This window comes from Hydra viridissima, unplaced genomic scaffold (genome assembly GCF_058129835.1).
Source record: "Hydra viridissima isolate aposymbiotic clone 2 unplaced genomic scaffold, HvirCarnegie_v1 scaffold_3, whole genome shotgun sequence".
Classification (NCBI taxonomy): Eukaryota; Metazoa; Cnidaria; class Hydrozoa; order Anthoathecata; family Hydridae; genus Hydra; species Hydra viridissima.
In genome coordinates, this window is record NW_028324302.1 from 10,943,419 (window position 1) to 10,968,047 (window position 24,629).

Here is a 24,629-nt window from a genome sequence, read left to right on the forward strand (position 1 = left end):
GTAAATTATAATAATATTCTTAATTGGTTTTTAGATGAGCCTAATTTTGCACCCTCATGGATTAAACAGCAACATCTTGGAACCAAGGTAAGTTATTGTTTTAATGCTTTTGTTGTTTTAAAAACCTTAATAGGGCCACTAAGGTAACTGGCTGAGAAACCCAATGTTTAGCATTTGTTATTGTTTTGAAGTAAACAGAACACTTGGAGGCTTTCTTTTAAATGATTTAAGTTTTATATCAACAATTTTATTAAAACTAGTTTAAATTAGTTCTAAAATAAAAACTTGTTAAAAGTTCATCATTTTCTTTGTTTTTTAATAACAGTATAGATAATAAAAGAAATAATAATCAAGTTTAAAATGTTAATTTTAACTGTTATAGGTACTTGCTTCTTTGCTGTATAATTGGCTATCAAACTCTAGCAATATCACACATCTTTCCTATAAAACTAATATCTCACCAGAAACACACAGAAGGTTTAAAATGTTTGCAGAATTATTATGGCATGTTGTGTACAATTTGAGTTATGGTAAATACTTGCAGAATTTTTTTAAGAACTTTTTTTAAACAAGGTTGTTACATTTAAAAAGTTAAAAATATATTTGTCATATTTAAAAAGGTAAGATTGTATTTGTAATATTTTAAAAAAATGAAATAATATTTGTCATATTTAAAAAAAAAAATAGTAAACACAGAGTTAGTAGCTGAGTAACATAATAACATGCTATGAGAATAGATAGAAGCTGAATTAATACTGTGGAAGCAATTACATGTCCGTAATATTTCACTGAAAGTGAGTACTTAATTAAATTTTATTTTGCATTATTTGATTTTATACCTTCTCTTATCAAGTATTTGTCAAATAAGAATTAACTCAGTACTTTTGGATGGTTCAAAATCAATGATATTTCTAAAAATTAAATCTATTTCTTGGTTATTTTTTAAGATTTTTTGAAAAAATAGAGCTATAAAGACTTAAGTTTTTGGAATAATTCCCTCATTTTAAAACTGGTATGAAGAACTACTGTAGAAAAAATGTTTTCAGTGTGGTATGAATACTTTAAGTCAAGATTATCTAACCAACGATTATATAGAATTAGTTCTTAGGTTACTGAAAGTATTTTAGTTTTTTGATTGACTTTTAAATACATAGCCTGTTAAGTCATATAAGATAGTAGGTTTTGTAAGGCATTTACTTTTATAATTGACATTTTTGATAAAATCTTATCTATATATATCTTGTTTTTTATAAGAGAAAAATACACTTTGTAATACCTATAAATGTTCTAATGGTCTTAAGTTAGGTGTAGCTGTTGTATTTCTTTCTTTGGTTATATATTTTTTTGATCATTATGGGAAAAACCTGGGTTTTTTAACAAAAAAAAACCCTGAAAATTCAATTTTTACAGGTTTTATGGGTTGATACAAAGATATATTTGCAAAATTTCATTATGATACATGGCAGTAAAAATGAATTGCTTGCAATCCCTGTTATATTCTAAATTGTCATTGTTGAACTAGAGTGTATTGTTATCCATGAAGTGTGAACTATGTTTGTGGGTTTTTTGAAAGGACTAAATTCACTGCAATTTAGGGGTTAACTGATTAGAGGTGTGCAAAACTCGAAGTTTCGAGTTTTGCACACCTCTAATCAGTTTATTCAATAATCAAACTCGAATCAAATGTATCACACACCTCTAATCGAGTTTATTCAATAATCAAACTCGAATCAAATGTGTTTAGTTAATCGAATATAATTCAAATTTCGTACCTAAAGTTCAATATTTAGTTGCTGTAAAATAGTGTTAAAACGCTTCAAAAAGTTGCTGTAAAATAGTATTAAAGTGCTTCAAAATGGAGGACGAGAGAGTAAGGAGCATTATTTGAAATTATTTTGATAGGTGTAACTTAAATTAACGATACTATTTTTGGTTTTTGTAAAATTGGAAAATGTAGTAAAAAATATCTTGTCCTACTTCATCTACAACTGGCTTATTTACTCACCTGAGAAGTTATCATAAGAAGGAATCAGCAGAGTGTAATAAAAAGGCACAAGAAGCAAAAAGAATAAAAAAGGAAGAAAATAAAGCTGAAAAACAACAGTCAGTTAGTGTCACAGATCTGTGGGCTAAGAAAACAGCATGGACATCTGATCACGAAAAAGCTAAAGAAATAACACGAGCTATTGGACACATGTTGGTTTCTGATTACCTGCCATACGATTTCGTTGAAGGACAAGGTTTTCAGGCACTTATGAATTTAATGTACACTTTCACTAGTTGTTTAATAATCTCGAGCATTTCCATCAGAAGCACCATTTAAAAAAAGCTCTCTAAACGTCAATCATTGGAATATTGAAAAAAGGTAGAATAGAATTCCCACTGGCAGAGACACCAACTGCAACTGTTACTAAATTGCCTCTCAGTAAGAGTAACCCATTCAATTTATAAACCATTTTGAGCTATAATACCATTTTGAAGTTTCAAACACATTGTAAGACATACGCATATTTAAAAAATTAGTAAAAAATTTGCGAAGTTCTATGTGTTAATTGCTAATACTACACTGAAAGATGAATTAGTTAAATAGGAAGGTTCCATGTGAATTCTGGAAATTTCTGGTGGAAAACTCTAAAGTTAAACCTTTATCATACATTTGTAGCACTGGACATGGTAGAGCAAATTATCAAAATAATAATTCACATGAAACCCTTCTAATATTTTTACATTGTAAAGTAAATAGTTTGAAACATTAAAATTTTTATGTTTCAAATTAAATGGTTTAAAAATATTTTGTGTATAAGATAATTTATTCTGTTCAAATTTGTCAGACTGTTTTTTAAACTCAGAAATTTACTGATTTTAGATGTTACAGAAAATCCAAAGGTTTCAATGGAAATATACAAATATTTGCAAAGTTCATCAAAGATCATTATGGAAAAACTTTCTGATCTAGATAGATGGTGCAATCTCAGTGCAATGTATCTAAGATAATTTTTATTTGTTATAATATATTGTTATAGCAAGAATTTACCAGTTTTTATTTATAGCATTGTTTGATATGGTTAAGTTGTGTATGAGGTCATTATATTGTATCAACAACTAAGGTCTCATTATTAAAACCTAGACTAATTCTATGATGTTTATTGTTTAACTATTGATGTTGTTTAAGGTGTTGTTTAAATTGAAATGTTAAATTTTTGCATAATTAAGTGAAATTCCATCTCTGAAATTAAAGATGACAAAAGCAGTAAAAGTTCAGAGAAAGAAATTGAAGGCTGGTTTAGGTAGGAATCTGTCTGACCAACTGGTAAATGGTGCCAGTGCCTGAAGGAAAGTTGAACTAACATTTAAGGTTTCCTCTGACCTTTAGTTAAAAATTTCTATTATGTAGTAGTTATTTCAACTGATGTTAGAAAATCCATGTATAATTGCCATTCCAATAATGCATAAAAATGCATATTTTATGGACCATTTCCATTTCTCTCCTTTTTTTTAATCCCTCTATTTATAAATACAAATATGTATTAAGATAAGTTGTTGAACAATATAAGTTTAAATGCAGGTATGTATCTAGGTTTTTGTTGCTGTATTCTAAGTTGTTGCACCAGTTTTTTAGTCTTCATAAGGCTCAGAGTAAAACATTAGTTTTTCAGAGTAGCTAGGCTTGAAGTTGGCTCTTTTCTTGATTTAAATAGCTACTTTTATAATTTTGAGATTAAATTTGAAAATAAGTAGTTTAATGATCATGTCACCAAATACTTTGGACTTTGCTCATTTTTATAAATTCTGTAAGTTATTAGGAGAGGAGCAAAAACAACAAAAAAATAAGTGTATAAAATGGCTGAAAAGTGATGCACCATTAAATTGTTAAAAAGAAAAAATCAAATCTTTATAAATCTGGAAAAATGTCTCAAAGATGTGCAAATGTATTTACCTCAAAAGTAGATGGATTTTTCCATTCCCTGGATAGTGGGAAATTTTTTCATAGAGAACACATAGTTTTAAAAATTTTTCAGTGTATTCTTTGTATTTCTTCAGATATTAATACTACTTAACTAGTTAAAGCATTTATATGTATCTTAATTGCGCTTTTAAAGTTATTTTTGTGACAGAAAACTCTTGAATCTAAATAAATCTGTCAAACCAGATCTAAATATTATAAAAAAAAAGTCCAGTTAAGCTAAATGCTTTTTCAGCCTCAAAACTAAATGGACAAATTATCAAAGGATCATTTAAAAGCATTCCCAAATTTTAGGATTTTTTGTGATTAGCTTTAAAGAAATTAAATTCTATATCTAGGTTGAGTTATCATAATCAATTCAATGTTTTTTTCTTTTTGTCAAACTTTTCTTATTATTCAGACATACATTTAGATGACCTGTTCCTTTTAATTTTAATGAATCTTTGAGTTGTGATCAAATTTGAATTTAAACAAGTTCTTAGGTCCAAAAGTTAGTACTAGTTCTTGTCCATACTTTTTTAACCTTAACAAAAATCTAAATAAGCTCAGGAAGAAGATTAGGAGCTTGCTCAATAATTTTATTATCATCGTCATTGTCATCACTGAAGATATCCCAGTTTTCATCATGCCTCTTATAAATTTTATCTACTACTGTTAAATGAATTGTATGAGCAATAAATAATTGGTATTAAGCAAGAGAGTTATTGCCCGTTTTTTTAATTACAGAAGCACCTTCAGTTGTAGAGAAAACTGCATCAGTGGACAGCTTTACATCAAACAAGTCTAATTTTTTAGTCAGTAGGCAATTATTTGACTTAATCCTTTCATTCGTTCTAATCCAAGATTGATAAATCTTCTATCAAAATAAAGATCTACGCTTTCCCCCAAAACTAAGGGAACTCTAAAATGAAAAGCTTTTTTAGAAGCAAAAATCTTTAAAGAAATAAAAAAACTGTTTTAACTTAAAATCTTTTCTTAGATGCTATTTGCTTATAAATGCAGAGCATATTCTTGTTTTATCACCACTTGAATGATTAATGATTATAATGTTGAAACAAAATAAAATGAATTATGTAAAAAGTATAAAATGTGAAAAGCAATTATAAATCAATTAGTTAATAAATATAAAACCAAAAGAAATGTTGAAACTCAGCGTTTAAGTGAACAGCTGAAGAAAAGTTCTCCTTGTGGTGATTATAATATTATTTGGTAGGTGAAAAAGAATCCATTTGCACTAATAAATGGATTCTTTTTCACATACCAGAGGTAAAGTTTGCAGGTTGGAACTTGACATTTCAGAAAACACTATACAATAACGTTTGGATGATGCAGGGTTGTATAGCTACTATACTGTAAAAAAACCATTCATTTTGGCAAAGAATTGAAAAGGTCATTTGGAGTTCATAAAAGCTCTTAGAAATTGGATTGTAGAGCAGTGGAGACGAATATTTTAGTAGGATGAGTCATAGTATAACCTGAAAGGTTCAGGTGGTAAAGAAAATGTAAAACCAGTTGGTAATAGATAAAAGCAAGTGTACAATGCTAGAACTCTGAAACATGAATGTAACAAAAGCTTAGTGGTTTTAGAGGTGCTTTTCAGGTTTTTCTGGTTCGGGACCACTATATTACATAAAAGGTGTAATGGGCAAATACATAATTCTGGAGTATCAAATATTACCTTTTGTAAATGAAAATATGCTTCTATGTTTATCATTCCAACAGGAAAATGATACCAAGCTCACATCAAAACTCATTAAATCATGGTTTGATAGAAATAAAATCACTGTAATACAAAGGCTTGCAGAATCCCTGACCTATATCCTATTGAGAATTTGTGGAAATAAATTGATAATAATAAATTATGTTTGCATGGTAGACTAAGAAATGCTGAAGAATTTTATCAGAAACAAACTGCCTGGATACAAATAGAGCAAGTTTAAATTGACAAGTTTATGTAGTAAGGTTGTTAAGAATAATCTTTTAATACTTTCCAAATAAAACAAGTTCAAATTGACAAATGGCTGATCTGAACACAGGTCAAACACTATTTCTGCTGTCTAAAGCTTAAGAGATGTTTTTTTTTTCAACTTTTGGGTCAAAAAGTGGTAACTATTTTTCACCTATCATGTCAAGTATTTATTGTATAGCATGCCTATTTATTATAGGTAGAATCAACCTATGAAGTATTGTATCATATTAGAAGTATTAATACACAGTATGGCCATTATCATATTATCTTACTACTAAATAGACCATAGTTGTTGAATTTCCTGAAGCAGCTACCTTTTTAACTAGATCATTACAAACTCTTTTTTTCATTTCTCTATTAAATGTAAAAAATTAAGTTTAAAATTTGCCTCTATTTTTTTCATCTGTCCAAGAAGCTGAAATAAAATGAACATATGTAAATAGAAATTAAGTTATTATATTTGTGTGTTCTATATTACAGTTTTGTTCAAAGTTTTTGAATATCTGCTTAAACCATATATCTGAAATAATATTTTGATGACCTTTGCTTATTTCATTAGTATCAAACCACTCTTTATTGCAAGTTAAAACAAAGAAAATGCTGATGCTAAAACTGTGTCTTATTCTTGTGCTGTTTTTTTATTGTTAATAGAAACGAAGGTAGATAGACATAAAGCAATGGTACATTGACATGTTTTTGACCTGTTATCTTTTTTGTGCTGTGGATTTGCTATTCTATTTTATTTATAGTTTTAATTTAAATATTTATCTTTTGTTTGATTTACCTTTTGCTTTTGATTACATTAATTTTTTTTTTCCAATCCATTTTATTTTAAGGGAGCTTGTGGCCAGAGAAAATGAAATCAACTCTAAAGATCTTCTAATTGAACCAAGTATTACCTATTTATCATACTCTATACCGTTTTCATTAAAAATCTCCAAAAATCCCATTTACTGTTAATTTATTAATAATGAACTTAAGATTTTATTTAACGGTTTTTATTATGCAGTTAATTTTTTTAATCATTTTTGTGTACTTTTAGAAAATAGTTCCATGATGTTTGTTTATTCATTGATAAAGTTTAATAAGGTGACATTCTTTTTAGCATTTTTTATTTTTAGATGTTCTAGATTACTCTTATTGTGAGAAAATATTTTCAGCAAGTATACTGTAAATTCTAAGCTTTTTCAGCTTAATTTATGTGAATTTATTTTTTGATGTGAATTTTTTTATTAATACTAACACTTTTCAATGAAACACTAACTTAAATGAATTTAAGTTTAAATCAAGTATTAGTTTTATGTTGAATTTTGTTTAAGCAATCTATTAAAGAAATCATTATGAAAAAAAATGCTGTCAGCATTGAAAGACTTCGTGAGGAATATAATACCTTGAAACTTTCTTCAGAAATTACTTTTAATCCTATGATTGAATTTGAATTGATTGGTGATGATAATTTAGTGCATAGTGAATTTGTAAGCACTGAGTTTGATTGGAGTAAATTGATTTCAGCAGTTCCGTTCTCTAAATGGAAGGAGCTAGTTATGAATAGATTTGAGTTTCAAGAGTCAGCAGAGAATATGCTGCTTGAACATGAAAAAGAAGCTATAAATAGAATTAAGAAGACATTAGAAGATGTGACTGAGCCTATTGATTAGGTGTTGTTGTTTTTTTTGTCTGTTTTTTATGTTTTTATTATCTTGTAATTAAATTTTTACATAATTTTTGTTTTATTAGTCTAATATAAAATAGTTAAATGAAATTAGAAAAAGATGTTATCATATTTAAAACATTATTTTATATTGTATTTATTATATGGCTATATGTATATTGTATGTGTGTGTGTGTGTGTGTGTGTATATATATATATATATATATATATATATATATATATATATATATATATATATATATATATATATATATATATATATGTAATATTATTATTATTATTTATGATAGTATCAATGTTATGAATGTTACAATTGAGTTTTCCTTCTATTTTATTATAATGTAACTTTAAAATATGTTCATATGTTATTTATTTAAAGTTTGGGTCCAATATAATTTTCTCACATATATGAAACAGCATGTTTGATAGAATTTCTAAAAGTTATTTCAAACTCCTTGCTATTTTTTATTATTTATTTTTTTTTTTTTAAATGCATAAATTGCAACTAAAAAAATTTTTTAAAAAATTGTTTTTTCATTTAATTTTTTTGTGAGTGTTATACTAAGCTATGTGAAAGTTATGATAATTTTTGCAAATAATTTTTTTTAAATTAGTTGAAACTATTCTAGCAAGTCAGAGACAAAAACTGTCTAAATTTTTGTTTAAATTTCATTGCAATTAAGGTTTTAAGTACTGACATTTTTGTTATCTATAACTATTTGCAGGTTAAGTTCTACTAAGATATTTGAAAACTTGTACATAAAAAGTTATCTTATAGAAACTGATACATAACTTACTATATGGAAGTTGTGTTTATTTTAGAGGTTTTGAAAAAGAGCTTTGAATTCTTCCAGAGAAGAAAGTTTTATAAAAAGGTTCATTAAAAAAATGAAGTCTTTGTGTTTATTATTTATAATCCTTGATTGCACAGCAACTATACATGTGTTTGATGGTTATGATTTCAAAATTTTAAAGGAAGAACTTAAAAGCTTACAAGATACTGCACATCATTTTGCATCTCAACACAATAATGACCAAGCTCATAATTTGCTATTTGAAAAATATATTAAGTTGTTTAAGCGAAATTATGCATCTGATGAAAAAATGAAAGAGAAAAGACTGGCTATATTTAAGGTAAATTATTATATTTTTATATATATAATCTAAAAATAGAAAACTAATTCTAAAAGCTCTTTTTTAAATACAATATGCTGTTTGATTAAGCAAGAGCTCAGCATAGGTTTACAGATGACTACATTTTAAGATAATTAGAGTTTGCAAGTTTTCCCCAAGTACTTTTAACCAGGTGGGTATTTACTCTGAAAAATAGACATTTTATATTTATCTTTTACTGCAAAGTATCCAAAATATATTTAAAGTAAATGCTCTTGTTTTTTATTTTAGAAAAGCTTTTTCTTATTTAAGCAGACTTGATGGTAAATCTAATCTTTTTATTGCAGTTACTTTAATGTTCTCCATACAGTCAAGTTGAGCCTGTGAGTTGCAAAATCATATATAATAGTTTTTTTTCATATAAATCAGAATCCATCTTTTTGATTTTTTTTAAGCATTGGTATTAACAGCAGGTACTTGACTCTGCATCAAGTGCTAAATTAGTACACTTTTAAGCAGTCTTTTTTGTACAAGGTTAAGCTGATAGTAAGAAATAAACCTTTAAGCCTGAAAATAGTTTGCAATCACATCAGAATTATGAAACTCACTTAAGCCCTCTTAAATCAATGAGTGTCAAATTTTTTCCTTTGATACAACAAAAACAATACAAAAAAAGACTTTCTTTTGAAAGTGTTTAGTAGCTTCATGTTTATCTTTCCATTTTGTTCTCACTCAACAACTTATAAGTCATTATGTTCTCAAGAAATGAGTAATTTATATTGCACATAGTTCAATTGGGGTGGCACCTATTTGTCTATCTTCTTCAGCTTTCCTATTTAGTTGAAATATTCCAATATTGTTGTAATACATTTAGTTTTCTGCTAGCTCTAGAACAACTGTTTTTGAATTTACTACCACTTCTGGCCAATAGTCAACTGTTACCCTCCTCATTTTCAATAACAAATTCAAGTTCATATTATTTTCTGGGCAACTTAAAAAAATTTTCCTGTGTAAATATAAAATATTTGTTATTGAATTTAGATTGTTTTGCTTATTATAATTGTTTTATAAATAGTCATTATGAAAGTTGTTTTTAAATTGATTTTCATAAAATGGCATTTTATAGTTTGAATATTTAAGAGAACGTCAGTTTATGGTATTTTGTAATGATAATTTTTATATCATCAAGTTTGTTGAGGTTATTTTTTATATTATCAAAATTGTTAATTAGGAGGGTAAGTTACTAGCCCCTAATCAATAATTTGCACATTTACTTTCATAATTTTGAATTCAAGTAATTGTGCAACATTTTCTATTTTTTATGTCAATAGGACAGTTTGGCAAGACATCGATGGTTAAATGATTTTGAAGATTTACATAATGGTACTGCTAAGTATGGTATCAATCAGTTTTCAGACTGGTCTTCTGAAGAATTTAAAAATTGTAAAATAGCTTTTTTTTTACTTTTGTTTTTATTGTGAATATGCTGTAAAGAATTATATTATAAGGTTATGTTATGTAATTTTTTGTTTTGACCATCAAAAATTTCATGGCAAATGTTTTCGTATTGATTAGAGAGACTTATTGAGACCAAAGCTTGTGAATTAGTCTGTTCAAAAATATTTTTCATAAAAAATACAATAACTGTTCTTTACAAAGATACAAAATTTGCTTATATTATAAATTTTGTTTTATGTTTTTAGTTTTTGTTTAGATGTTCTTGGTTCAGATATTGAGAAGCAAAGTTTTTCTGATGCTCTAAAGATCCATTTAGGTGATGTTAATCCAAATGGTTATTGTAATGTATTCCAAAAAAAGTATCCTGGTGCCAAAGATTGGTAAGTTTTTATCAAAATTAAAATATTGTAGAATACTTTAACACAACATTACTACCTTACACACCTTTACACAGTGTAATAAAATAATCGGTTTTATAGAAAGAGCATTTAAAAGAAAGAAAAAAAAAGAAATCATTCTTTGAATTTCCCCTAGGTGCTAAGTTTTTTGTGAAAAACATTTTTTTGCCATTATTTAACAACTTTTATATAAAAATATTAAATTTAATGTCATATGATTTAAGAATTTTAGTTGATGAAGTCATAAGGATTTTTTTTTTAAGAAAACTTATGAAATTTAATTCTTGTTCCTTTTTTTTTTTTTTTTTTTTTTTTTTTTTTTTTTTTTTTTTTAATAATTGGACAAGCAATATTTTTTTTCTAGTTTAAAACTGTACCACTTTTAAAATGTCTTTATATGCATACATATTCCTAGCAACAATTACTTTTAGTTTTAATTCAAGTTTGTTGGTAGTTACTTTTCTTACATTTAAAAAGTAAATGAATTAAAAAGTTTACTTAAAGTTGTTTGTGCCATTAATTTTTTGCTACTGTATGTATTTTAGGATTGAACAGTCTACAAAAATTAAAGATCAGAAAAGTGTAAGTTTTTTTTAAAAAAGGGTTGTTTTACATATTATAACAATAGTAATATTTATGATAAAATTTATAATAAAAATAGTAAAAGTAGTAGAGCTGTATAATGTTATCAATTTTTTTTTAGTGTGGTAGCTGTTGGTATGTTTAGTTTTTGAAATATTTTTGCATAGTTTTTTATGATTAAAAACATTTAATTAAAATGTGGTAATAGACAAATATCTTTCAACTAAAACTTTGCACCTCATAAGTTCAATAGAATGTATTTTTGCATATTTGGTGTCAAAAATAATATAAAATGCATCAATCATTTTCTTGATTATATGAATTTAAAAACTTTTTAAAGGGCATTTGTAGCATCTGAACAAGTGGAAACATACCTTGCTATAGCTGGTCAGCCTATTGTTGAATTAAGTCCCCAAAATCTAATATCATGTGCTCCATCACTTGGCTGCCAAGGAGGAAATACTTGTGCTGTGTTAAAATGGATGTTGCAGGTTTTGGTAGTTTTACTTTTACTTGTTTCTCTAAAAAAGTTGTAATAAGTTGTAACAAGTGTCTGTTAAGAATATAGCTATAAGTTTAAAGTATTAGTTTTATTTATAGTTTTGTGAATGATATTTTTTAGACACAGATGAGTTTGGAAACAGAGAAGGAATATCCCTATGAGGGACAAAAGTCAAAATGCATTTATTCGAATCAGTATGTGAATTTATATAAATAAGTACAATATTAAATTGCATACCTGTTGTGTGCCTGCATATTGTTTTCCCATAAATGTTAAAGGGTAGAGACCCTTAACAAATGCTATGTAGTTCATAAAAAGCTTGCATAAAATTGATTTTTTTTTTTTTTTTTTATCTTGTGTTAATTTTCAATTGAATTAAGCTTATAGCTTAAATTAACTTGCTCAAAACCAAACATTTAGAATTTTCAAGCTGAGGTTTATGACCAGAACTTTCCACTTGTTATGAGCTTCTAGGCTTTATTAGTTTAAGCTGAGTTTAATAAGTGCTAAGAGATCCAAGACCTTTAGAAAATTTAAAGATTACGCTTGCTTTTTGCATGGAAATGCTTTTCAAATTAATTTTTTGAAGTACTGGCATTGATACAACAAAGCCACATTTTATCTTTGAAATTGTTTAGAATAAATTCATTTCACTTCTACAGGTTTCAATAAAGAGCATTTATAAAATGATTCATTTGATGCATCAAAAACCATCAGTTTCCCACCATGTTTTTCAAAGACAAAGCGAAGTTCATGAATTCCAGGACTTTTTTCCACGATTGCTTGATCAGGCAAAATTTCATTCGCAGATAAATTCTTTATGATAATAAATATTCATTAGTAAAAAAAGGAAAAGAACAAGTTATTTCAAACATGGCTCACATTTTTAGAAAATTATATTAAAAAATACATGTCCTTACATGTCTAAAATTAAAAAATTTTAGACATACAAGGTACGCAATATTGTTTATAACTCATTATAATAATGTACAACTTTTTAATAGCTAATATGCGTAATATAGATATTATTTTAGAATTATTCTTGATGCAATATTATATTATTCTATATTTTAACTCTGGCTCGTAATTTTAGCACGACTTCAAATGCTAGAGTGCGTGCTGTTTGTGGTTGTCAAAGGTTTTACTTTTTTTGTATTTATTTAGTCAAAAATAGTCTTTAAAAGTTAAAATTGCAAAACTTAAGTATTGCAAAAACTAAAGTTAATGGTTATCTTTTATCTCAAGTTTCGTTGGTAAAGAAGAATCCATGATCTATATTTTATCTCAGAAAGGTCCTCTTTCAGTTAATGTTGATGCCATATCTTGGCAAGATTACTTAGGTAAGTTTTTTTTTTCAGTTTTTCTATGAGAAAAAGTTAAGAGGAGAGATACAGAAAGACTTTTTTTTTTAACTAACCTTTTGGAACCAGTTAACCACTGAAGAGTAATTTTAGTTTTAATTCACAAAAAAGATGACACATTTTTTCAATTTAGAGAAATAACTATGTAACTGTTTAGAGACAAAGTTCTTCAAGTTTTATTCATCACAAAGTTAATTATTTGTACACGAAAATTAATAAATTAATCAAAAGTATTAAAAAAAGTTGATTTCCTTCTGGACAAAGCAGTGTGTTTCGGATCGTTGTCTTGCTGAAAAACCCATTTTATTGGCATATTGCATTCAGCATGAGGTAACATAACATCTTTCAGGATATTTTTATACATGAAACGGTTCATTATTCCATCGTTTCGATGTATTGGACCTAGACTGTAAGCAGAAAAACACCCCCAGGCCATTACATTTCTCCACCATGCTTCACGGTCTTATGGCAGTAAAGTAAATCGAGGCGTTTTCCGGCCGGTCGACGTACACGGCAAATGCCATCGCTCCCAATGATGTTGAACTTCGATTCATCACTGAACAGGACAGTTCGCCATTTCTGCACATTCCAGTCAATATGAGATGTAGCAAACAGGAGTCTTTTCTTCTGGTTTTTTAGTGAAATCAGCGGTTTCTTTGCAGGGCGTCGAGAAAACAATCTGGCTTCAACAGCACGTCGTCTGATTATTCGGTCCGATACAGGTAGCTCTAATTGCTTTTGTATCTCGACTGATGATATCCAGGGATCCTTCTTGACGGATCTGACGATCGTAGAATCCTCTCTAGAAGTGGTGGAACGCGGTCTTCCACCTTTGTTATCTGCTGCCAACTTCCCCGTAGAACGATATTTGGAACATAGTCTTGATACGGTCCATTTTTTCACGCGATATTTATCACAAATACTTTTTTGTGACATTCCACTTACGTAATCGCCAATAATTTTCTTTCTTAGTTCCAATCCAAGACTGTCGGGAGCCATTTTTGCACTTGAAGTCATAAAAATATTTCTGGATGCTACTGGATGCTTCCAGATGCTTTTTGGAAGCTTCTGGAAACTTCTGGATACTTCCTTTAATTATTAAAAAACTTCCGTGACGTTGACACGGACCAGACTTAAGAAAATGAAACAAACCAAAAAAGTTGCACTTGTTTTGTCCGCTGCAAAATGGCACTTGTCAACGAAATTCTGCCTGTGTGTTGTCACCTGTCAGCTGATTGCTCATGTCATGACATGCTATGACTCCAGTCTCCTGAACTGTTTGCTGTGGTAGTATAGTTCGTTTCGTTTTTAAGACATTTAAAATTAGGAACACTTTTTAGCATTGTTCGATGTTGGTTGCAAATGTTTTGTCCAATACTGTATATTACCTTCTATTATTATTCGTATTTTTTATAAGCTAAAAACTATTTTCGCTCTTTATTGCAATTCAGCTTGTTCTTGTTAAATTGTTTTTAGATCAAACAGCTAGCGGAGTTAAAGTTTTTAATGAACGATGAGGTCACAAAGTCAAACCAGATGCACAAACGATGTTTTTTCTTAGAAGTTTGACAATAAAACCTACACTATCTTTCAAAAACAATAAAATTCATAGCTTAAAGTCCATTCAATTTGTTAACTAAATTACTTTCAAAAAGTACTTTCATTTCACTTGGAAGGACCTTTCTATGGTTCAATAACGGCCTAACATATAGTCAATTTCTTAGAAAAGATAATCGGAGAGTGTTGGTCTGCAGTTTGATACAACTTGATCTCATTTCAAAAAGTTAAGTTTAAAAGTTATAGGGGTAATAATTCTAATTAACTCGGTGACTTTGTATGATGGCTTTAACTTTTAGGAGGTGTTATACAGCATCATTGCACCAACAAAAACATTAACCATGCAGTCCAGTTGATTGGATATAACATGAATGATGTTTCAGTTGCATATTGGAAGGCTCGCAACCAATGGGGTCCTTTATTCGGTGAAGATGGTTATGTTCGTTTAAAGTACGGCGCAAATATCTGTGGTAAGTCATGGTTGCTGTACGAAATTGTTAAAAAATGTCTTACATTGATCATGGAAATGCATTTAGCCCAATTTTTACACATTTTTTTAGGTGTTGCAGAGCAGCCTTCGTTTATAGTTGTTTAAAGAATTTAATGCTTTATTTATTTTGATTTTTCTACATATAGATATTTGTAGACTTTTTAATTTATATTTGATGAGATATTTTTACATATATTTTATAGATATTCGAATTTTGTATATTTTAAAGGTTTTTTCCAGATTCAATGATTGAAAATAATTATTATTTATAAGAAAATGTTTTATCTAGAAAATGTTTCTACAAATTTTCTATAACCCTAGTATCTGGAATTTTTGTTGTTGTTGTTGTTGTTGTTGTTTTTTTTATCACTTACAGTTCTTACGAAATATGACCTTTATTTAAATTTAAAATGGGCAAATAGGCTAATTGAAAAAATGATTAAACTTAACTGACGCTGTACTTTTTTTTAATTACAAATTTTATTCATTCTAACACACCATATATAGCTTCTATATATATATATATATATATACACTGTCCTCCAAAACATTAGCAACCAAATAAAAAAATGCTTTTTTTCTACTTTGAATACTAATTACAGCAATTTTATTTTTTTAATAACGCTTTGAATACAAAAAATGCTTAATATTACATATAAGAAAAAAGATTTGTACATAATAAGACCACTTGAAAATGAATAAACTTGTTTTTTTGTTTTTATTGGTATTTTAACGCAAAAACGTGGTCCTCCAAAACATTAGCAACTTTTTATAATTACTCACAAAAACTCACGGAAAATCAGCAGCACAAGTGTGAAAATAATGCCCAAGGGAACTGTTGTGTTGTAATTATTACTACTAAACCAATGAGAATCAACTAATTGTTAATTTTTGTCCAGAGATGAATACGGAGTGTTGCAATTATTACAATATTAATTTAAGATCGCGTATGTACGCTGTTTTGGATTATAATGGCAGTAAACAAGTATAATTTAGCTTTTCGAGAACGTATCGTAAAAGATTACAAGAAAGGAGTCAAACAAAAGGAAATCGCAACGAAATACTCCATTAACAAGTCAATTGTATGTCGAATAATTAAACGATTTAATAAAGGTAGTCCTTTAGAAACAGAACATAAGGGCGGAAGACCACTCAAAACATGTCGTTTCACCGATCGAAAAATTATTCGTCATGTTAAAAAAAATCCTTTTGACAGCGCTAATGATACTATTAAAAAACTGAAACTTTCCGTGTCTCAAAATACAGTTTGTAGACGGTTACAACTTTCAGGACTTTTGAGCTTTAGAGCAGCAAAAAAACCTTTCATTTCTCAGAAGAATAGAAAAGCTAGAACTGAGTTTGCAAATTCTCATAGACTGGACTATAAATGATTGGAATAGAGTACTCTGGAGCGATGAATCAAAGTACAATTTGAAAGGTCCTGATTGAAATTTAAAGGTACGGAGACCTAAAGGTAAACGCTTAGACCCTAAATACACAAGAGGAACAATCAAGCACGGTGGTGGAAAAAGTGCAATGGTTTGGGCATGTTTTTCTGGTTTTAGTGGAGTTGGACCTATTTACCGAATAAATGGCATTATGGATCAGTATGTTTATCGTGATATTCTCAAAGAAAAAGTGGTTCCTCATACTGATAATAATATGCCTCTTTTATGGACATTTCAACTAGACAACGACCCCAAACACACCTCTAAACTCGTTAAAGAATGGTTTGAAACAAATCAAATTAAAGTAATGAAATGGCCAGCTCAATCACCTGATCTCAACCCGATTGAAAATTTATGGTACCAAGTTGAACTCTCCCTAAAACACAAAGGACCCTTCAAAAACGCCGATGAGCTATATAATGCTATTGAAACCACGTGGAATGAGATTACACAAGAAAAAATTAATAAACTCGTAGAGTCTATGCCGAGAAGATGTTCCTTGATCCTAAAAAGTAAAGGATATGCCATTAACTATTGATATTAACATTTTTTAGGGTAGTTTTAAAAAAGTTGCTAATGTTTTGGAGGACCGCGTTTTTGCGTTAAAATACCAATACAAACAAAAATTCACGTTTATTTTTTTTCAAAGTGTCTTGTTATGTTAAAATCTTTTTTCTTATATGTAACATTAACCATTTTTTTCATTTAAAGCGTAATTAAAAAAACAAAATTGCTGTAATAAGTAATCAAAGTAGAAAATGTTTTTATTTTATTTGGTTGCTAATGTTTTGGAGGACAAAGTATATATATATATATATATATATATATATTCTTTCTTTCCTCTAACGGCTAAAAATTTCTTTTTCTATTCTCTTTGAAGCTCACTACGTAAGTTTTTCTCAAATGCGATGGATTTTGTTCACCGTCCCTGGTAATGTTTCTCCATCGCTTTCAGGGATGAATAGTGTGTCATTTTAACAATCTAAGAGGAAAAGAAATCATTTTCTCAACTTATCTCAAAATTTTTATTTGCTTTATATTTTGAAAAAATCAGCAGCTGCATCGCGTTATAAAAATTTTTTTTAATGTGATGCAGTTACTAATTAATTATTTACAGCATGCGTAAATTTTAAAGTCGTTTGGACAGTTGAGCCCATAAGAGTAAAAGTGGACCAAGTCCATATTTCTATATTGTTAGAAATAAGCGTTCTTAGTGTTTGCATATATTATAAATCAGCCATATGTAATATTATTGATGTCTAGTACCATTTTAAATCTTTTTTCTTAGACAACAAGAAATGTGAAATGCACAAATAAATTTTTGAATAATTATTAATAATATAATAATAGTTATGGACTTGGTCCATTTTTTCTCTAAACATAATCAATAAATTGCTAAATCATTTTAGTGTAAAATCATGAACAAATTTCATATTATTCGTTTACAATAGCAATTCAAATTAAGACAAGTAGTACAAATTCATACTATGTTGTAAAAAAACACAATTACTATCTACTAATTATCGGCAAAAATAGTCCTCGTTATTACAAACAGTACAATAAAAACCACACGAATTTACTGATCATCATCGCCGCTGTCATCGAGCAGTTCATCTTCTAGTACATCCTTGTTGTGACCGCTGTGTTCCAACTTTTGATAGAAGTCATGATAGATGGGAGGAATATACTTTAACAGTTTCATTAGATCTGAGTATTTTTCTTTGCTCAGTTTTGTTGCTCCACAGTACAGTGGAACCAAACTCACTTCACTAAGATTCGTTTGACGTCCGCGTTTCGCTAGCGAAATGAAACTGAATGATGCGTCATCATCTAAAGAGTATTTAAAGAACAGTTTGTATGGCTCGTTCTTTCTAAGTTGCAGCCATTGCATATCCAGCCAGTTGACCTTCTGATCACTCTCATCCACTTTCCGATTTGTAATTAATTTCAATAAGGGCTCCACACTCTTGAAATTATCAGTGCTTAATCTTGCAACACTGAAGCGCTTCTTCATAGAGCAGTTCTCGATCAATTTGTACCACTGTTCTGGCACGAAGATCTCTGTGGATTTTGGTTTTGCTCTCTCAATTATTCCAAAATCTGCATCGTTAGGCAAATAAGAATGCCCAGAGACCATAAACTTATGATTCACCAGTTCAATATTCGTCGTCTGCGTCAAATGCATCCATAAGAGTGCAATTTTTATATTTCGATTTTGGCCGCCGCACGAGTCGCTGAATGCTGTAATAGACGTAATATCCCTATTTGCCAGATTTTGACAATATGCCAATAAGCATGAACCGATCTCACCTGCACCTCGTGAGGCTGTTACCTCATGCCATACATTCATCACTGCATTGTCATTTTTAAGGTCATGAATGCCTAGATTATACATTGATAATTGCCGGCAATAATAAACTTCATTGGTTGTAAGGCAAGGCAATGACATGACCTTTTGCAGGTCAAAACAAAAAGATGCATGTTTATTGTCTTCATTTTCCTTTTCTAGTTTTAAGGATTGACGCGCCTTCTCTGCTTTGCGCAAATGAATCTCATGCGCTGCTTTTAGTTGAGATTTTTTGTGTTCAGTTTTTTCTATTTCAATGTCTGTTTTAAAAATGTCACATTTCTTGCACGTATCTTTTAGTGGCTGATGGAACGTCAAGTTAAATTCATGATTAAAAATGTCCCGACATTTCCACTCTTTTTGGGGTTCGACTGAATCCTGTATGCATTTTTCTCTATACATGTCGTACATAGTGGATACCGTCAAATGAGCAGGTAGAAAGCGGCGAGATGCACTGTGACTTCTAGTATAGTGACTTTCGTATGTGGGAAACATGCGAATATGATCTTTAATGCGAGTGATGTGTTCCTCATGAATGCGTTGTGTCTTGTGATCATATTTTCCTCGTCCACCTTTGCCTGACACACCACCATTCTCCCGTTGGTTGACTAACGTACGATTTTGTCGACCGCTGCTAATGTCAAATATCGCCAAGAAGTATGGTTTGCAAACAGTAACGGGCTTATTATATGCAAACACAGAGTATACTCGTGCAAAATCCTTTGCATGTTTTTTTTCATTTTTCGTAATTTTGTTTTTTCTTACTCTTGGTCGTCTACGTTCTACTGTTGATTGTTTCACGCAGCCAGCAAGAAACAGATTTTGTGCATCAAAATCTCCCAATTTCCAGAAATTTTCAAACAGAGTTTTAGTCTGCTCTAAAGTCAAATTTTCAGCACATTTGTTTTTGCAACTGTGATTTATTAAATAATGTTCGTTTAATTTCTTAGCTTTTTGTAACGTTCCGCCATGCTTTACATATTCGCTACCTGTATTTCGTAAGCGCTTAATCACATTTTTCTTCCAGTTCGTTACACAACGTTTTCGTTTTCGAGGGCGTTGATCGGTTACAATCGGAGATTCAGTTGTTACAATCGGAGATTCAGTTGTTACAATCGGAGATTCAGTTGTTACAATCGGAGATTCAACTGCTACAACCGGTGAATTATCGGCTACAATCGGAGATTCAGCTGCTAATGTAGAACGTTCTGTCTGTATATCTGCTGCTAAGTTAGGATCTGCAATTGTTGTATCTGTAGCTAGAGATCTCTGAACCTTCTTGCACTTTATCAATGCCAGTGACACCATGTGTGCGGCTCGTGAATGCATGTTTACACTATTCTACAATAAATATTTTTTAAATATTACATACATTCAGAATATTGTTAGAAAGAATAATGTACATGTACACAACATGCATGCAAGTGCTCCCCTAGCTAGATGTTATTAAAGCCACAAAATAGACCTTTCTAAAGAGGCTGTAACTTTGGTAGTGACAGACCATTATATCTACTGTCTAACAAATCAATATTTATATTCCTGCTGAGAGCAATTGAATAAATCTTATATTATCGCTCACCAAACTATTTCAGTTTTGTCACTTTATAAAGTGTGAAAGTGTTGTATACTTCACTATATTAATATAAAACCATAATCAGATATTCATTTAAAGCATCTTACCTGTACAAATGTTATTCTTGTTCTAATATAATAATAATAATTCTAAGAAAATGTGTAGTTTATGTGGTCTTGAATCTTGATTTCTTACATTAAAGCACTATCAATGGACTTGGTCTACTATTACTCTCTATACCTGGTGATTTATTGTTAGAGTAAAAATGTGCTGCCCTCTGTTGAATAAGAAATAAATGTGTTATGGACTAGGTCCATTTTTGCTCTAAAAATATAGCAAATTTTTAGCAGTTTTATATACATAAGGGTCATTTGAAAAAAATTGGACTTGGTCCACTTTTACTCTCATAGGCTCAGTTGTGACAACAATAATTCAATAGTCTCGCGTGCTTAATACAGAGGGGTGGGGGCGCAATTTTAGTCTTGATGTAATAAAAGGGTGGGTTGGAATTTTTTCTCAAATCTAATAAACTGGGAGTTGTATTGATGGATGAGCGAAGAGTTTTGTCTCAAAATGTAATTGGCGGGGGTTTCTTTAAGAAAGATCAATTTATTGAAACAGATCTTTAAAAGCGTTCCTGATTTAATCATTTTCATCGCGGTGCTCCACTTCGTTTTTTTAACTGTTCATCGCCACCAGCTTCTAAATCAAGGTTGTTGTTTACCATGTTTTCAACATGCCTCTTTTTATGGCACGGCGATATGTTACGTAGCTCCGTTTAAACTTTGCAAGGTACTGAATAAATTGAGTATATCTCTGCATTACCTTAAAGTTTTCCTAATTTATCAATGAAAACAGTATCTTTTCTCAAATCATTATTTTCTCGACATAAATCACCAAATAAAATGTTGGAAGAGCTAACAGTATTTACATTAAATTGATCGTTTTCGTCTTGACTTTCAATAGCACCTGTTTCTACATTTGCATCATTTTCCTCGTCTGACTGATGCTTTTCATTCCAACGAAAATATAGCCAACTTCAGTAAGGCAGCTTTGATTTCTGGCATGATATGAACACTATGGTCATCTAAAACATAAATCCCGTAACTTTTATGTATAAAAATATTGTGCCTGTTTGGTAGATTAGCTATTGTACTCAGCATATATTTCAAGCAATATTAACTTTTAGGTGTCCATTAAAATTTCACATCTTCAGGAGGATTAAACTTAACCCGAACACCTTTGCCTGTACACACAAACTCTGGTTAAAGTGAGACTTTAGGGTCATTGCAAACTTGAAGGTAAACAGTAATTCGTTCTCTTAAAAGAGAATAATTTTCTTTGACGTATGTGTCAAAACCAATGAAGTTCAAGGTCTTTTGGGTAGAACTTTCATTCAGCTGGAGAGGCATTTGGTCATCATTTAGCACAGCTAAAATCAATATTTTCAATATTTTTACACAGTGGCGTACCTAGGGTAAATAGCGCCTGGGGCAAACACCGATCTCGCGCCCCTCTTCCCCCACATAAAGTGCTTAATTACAATTTTTTAATAAATGATGACACACTTTATTTTATATAATATATTTATTTTATATGATATATTATTTCTTAATTTATTTTATACAATTCTCGCTTATTGTATCGCAACCAAGCCTCTTTTGCGCCCCTTTTAGGCTGGCGCCAATGGCACGTGCCCTGCCTGCCCTACCCTAGATACGCCACTGTTTTTACATCAACTCCAATAATTTTATTAAAGTATTTACGTACAGTCCAAATGTTTTTCAGGTATTCAAATATTCTTTCTTCGTGGTCTGTCTGCATTATTTGAAAGCATTTGTTAGGATGGCGCAGACTGACACCATACTCACTCATCCAATTATGTATCCAACGGTTGGAGAAAGTCATTTTCTAGACAGCCTGCGACACTGGGTCAGAATTCCGGCGAATCATCGCACGCCGTGACGACAAGATTAGTAACGGGCCAGTACTGGCCCGAGTCTGGCATGCTTCTGGCCAGTAGTCGTACGCCATTGCGATGGCATTTGTTATTGGGCCAACACTGGCTCGAATATGGCGTCTATAGAGTTCTGGCCGATTGTTGTTTTGCCACTGTTGCGTTAAAAAAGTTAGTCGTTAAAAAAGTTAACAAATAGTTCTGCACATGCGTTGCGCATGCGCAGTATGGTCAAAGGAGTGTTCGTTAGGGAATGAAATTAGACGTTAAAAAAGTTGCATTGTTTCATTAGGGTATGTAAAATAATAAAAATTAGTGTATACTTTATATTAAAAATGGCTGTCCATGTTTACTCAGTTGCTGAAATTATTTTATACTTTATGTTAAAAATGGCTGTCCATGTTTACTCAGTTGCTGAATTCATAAGCTTTACTACTGATATATGGACCAGTAGTTCAAATGAAAGCTTCATTAGCCTGACAGGTCACTGTTTAGACAATACATTTAATCAGAAAACTGTTGTACTTAGAGTAGCTCCTTTTCCTGAGAGGCATACAGCAGCAAATATTGCTGAATTGATTGAAGATATTATGGCTGAATTTAAAATATCACCTTCAAAAATTCATTTAATAGCTAGAGATAATGGTACAAATATTGTTAAGGCTATTAAAGATAGCCCATATGATAGTATGGCTTGTTTTTACACACACTGCAACTAGTAATTAATGAGTGTATTTTTGAACAAACAGTTGTCAAGAATGTCATTGTAAACTGGCATTCAATTGTTGGGCATTTTAGCCATTCTCCTCAAGCCTGCTCTAAACTTAAAGCTCTTCAAGAAGCAAACAATGTTCCTAAGCACAAACTTATTCAAAATGTTCCAACAAGGTGGAATAGTACCTGTCATATGTTAGAACTAATTTATGAACAAAGGAAAACTCTAACCATATATGCACTTGAAAATGGTAAGCTTCCTTTATTAAATGCAAACAAATGGATGATTATTGGACAGTTTTGTGTTTTGCTAAAAGATTTCCACAAAACAAGAGTTCCCTTGAGTGAAAGAAATTCTATTGTCTCAAATATTATACCACAGATACAGTTTTTGAAACATTTCATTAATAAAGCTTTAATTGATGACAACTAATTCAATGGAGAATAAACAATATACTGATAACTATAACATCATCTTGTCAATATTTCTTGATCCCAGATTCAAATTTAAAATGTTCAAAAATGAAAACACCTTTTCAGCTGCTAAAAAAAGTACTGAGAACATAACCATTCAGCTTATTAAAATCCATGAAAATATAAAAAACATCAAAGTTACTGAAAATGATCGGCCTGCAGCTTGTGACATTGAAAATATTGACTCAGAATATGAAAATAATGGTACAGTACTAAATGAATAGAAAGATATAGTACAAATGGGTTTTGATAATTGCTTCAAAGAACTTGTAGGATTTAATTCTAAATAAATCGGTCAATCACAAACTTTAATTTCAAATGAAACTTTATTAAACAAAATTCAACACTACTCAAATGAAGACCTTATTGACAAAGAAAGCAATCTTTTGTTGTGGTGGAAATCACAGAAAACCAAATTGCGACTATTAGCAAAGCTTGCTTTAAAGTATTTAAGCTGCCCACCGTCTTCTGTGGAGAGTGAAAGACTTTTTAGTATAGGTGGAAATGTATATACTGCAAAGAGATATAGCTTAACAGGAGCTCATGGTGAAATTTTAATATTTCTGAACTATAATATGAGAATTTAAAAATATTTGATTTTGTATATATTACTATAATTAGTATAGTATAATTCTTTTAGAAGTGAGTATCTATGTTCTATTTTTTTCATGAAATATAATTTATTTAGGAGTTTAAAAGCTTTGATACTATGAGGAGGTCAAATGAAAAAGAAAATGTCATGAAAATTGTATAACATTGTAGAATTAGAAAGTTATAGGGAAAAAAAATTTGGAAAAAATAATTGAAACTCTCTTTAAGAGCTTTTGCAATGCCTTAATCAAAATATCAAAGCATATTCTGTTGTGGATTTGAGGGTTGTGCAAATTAAAGAGTATCGTTAGCCAGGGTAACTTTGGTCAGTTTTGGCAGTTTTTCTTAAACATCTCTGAATCTTATTAATTTTTTACAGTTTTCTCTTGTGGTAATAACATTATAGGTCTTGGCTATAGGCCTCTATATTTGTTTTTTTAATTTTTTTATTACAAATAT

At 29.9% G+C, this 24,629-nt stretch overlaps 4 protein-coding genes across 16 annotated transcripts in view; 3 read left to right on the forward strand and 1 right to left on the reverse strand.

The window, feature by feature from the left end:
- Nucleotides 1-7,782, forward strand: part of LOC145202147 (uncharacterized) — a 37,893-nt gene extending 30,111 nt beyond the window's left edge. For 3 of the 11 annotated variants that reach the window (XM_090083314.1, XM_090083313.1, XM_090083318.1), the window contains 6 exons: nt 35-87; nt 383-530; nt 2,867-2,981; nt 6,770-6,825; nt 6,976-7,022; nt 7,253-7,782. In XM_090083314.1, coding sequence (XP_089939440.1) covers nt 35-87; nt 383-530; nt 2,867-2,981; nt 6,770-6,825; nt 6,976-7,022; nt 7,253-7,591 — 758 coding nt within the window. In that variant the 3' untranslated portion in view covers nt 7,592-7,782. Of the gene's footprint in view, nt 1-34; nt 88-382; nt 1,479-1,636; nt 2,090-2,866; nt 5,045-6,492; nt 6,663-6,769; nt 6,826-6,975; nt 7,023-7,252 lie in introns of those variants that run through there. The other 8 variants (XR_016451210.1, XR_016451215.1, XR_016451208.1 and 5 more) reach the window with 7 other exon arrangements.
- A 500-nt stretch (nt 7,783-8,282) lies between these two features.
- On the forward strand, nt 8,283-15,530 carry LOC145180498 (cathepsin O-like). Of its 3 annotated transcripts, none has more exons than XM_090083321.1 (11): nt 8,283-8,739; nt 10,050-10,161; nt 10,493-10,556; nt 11,120-11,156; nt 11,278-11,291; nt 11,497-11,653; nt 11,779-11,852; nt 12,752-12,796; nt 12,904-12,998; nt 14,876-15,046; nt 15,137-15,530. In XM_090083321.1, the coding sequence occupies exons 1-11, from the start codon at nt 8,494-8,496 to the stop codon at nt 15,169-15,171; spliced, it is 1,050 nt and encodes a 349-aa protein (XP_089939447.1). In that variant the 5' UTR covers nt 8,283-8,493; the 3' UTR covers nt 15,172-15,530. The 3 variants fall into 3 exon arrangements, with proteins under 3 accessions (XP_089939447.1, XP_089939445.1, XP_089939446.1); XM_090083319.1 differs by having other exon boundaries at nt 8,291-8,739; nt 10,433-10,556; nt 15,137-15,522; XM_090083320.1 differs by having other exon boundaries at nt 8,297-8,739; nt 10,433-10,556; nt 11,497-11,647; nt 15,137-15,517.
- A 2,560-nt stretch (nt 15,531-18,090) lies between these two features.
- Nucleotides 18,091-20,263, reverse strand: LOC149890968 (uncharacterized). The gene has a single exon (XM_090082008.1). It carries the CDS (start codon nt 20,188-20,190, stop codon nt 18,091-18,093), a length of 2,100 nt encoding a protein of 699 aa, XP_089938134.1. The 5' UTR covers nt 20,191-20,263.
- Nucleotides 20,264-22,780: 2,517 nt separating this feature from the next.
- LOC149890969 (zinc finger BED domain-containing protein 4-like) lies at nt 22,781-23,538 on the forward strand. The gene is made up of 2 exons (XM_090082010.1): nt 22,781-23,078; nt 23,141-23,538. The coding sequence occupies exons 1-2, from the start codon at nt 22,781-22,783 to the stop codon at nt 23,536-23,538; spliced, it is 696 nt and encodes a 231-aa protein (XP_089938136.1).
- The last annotated feature ends 1,091 nt before the right edge of the window (nt 23,539-24,629 follow it).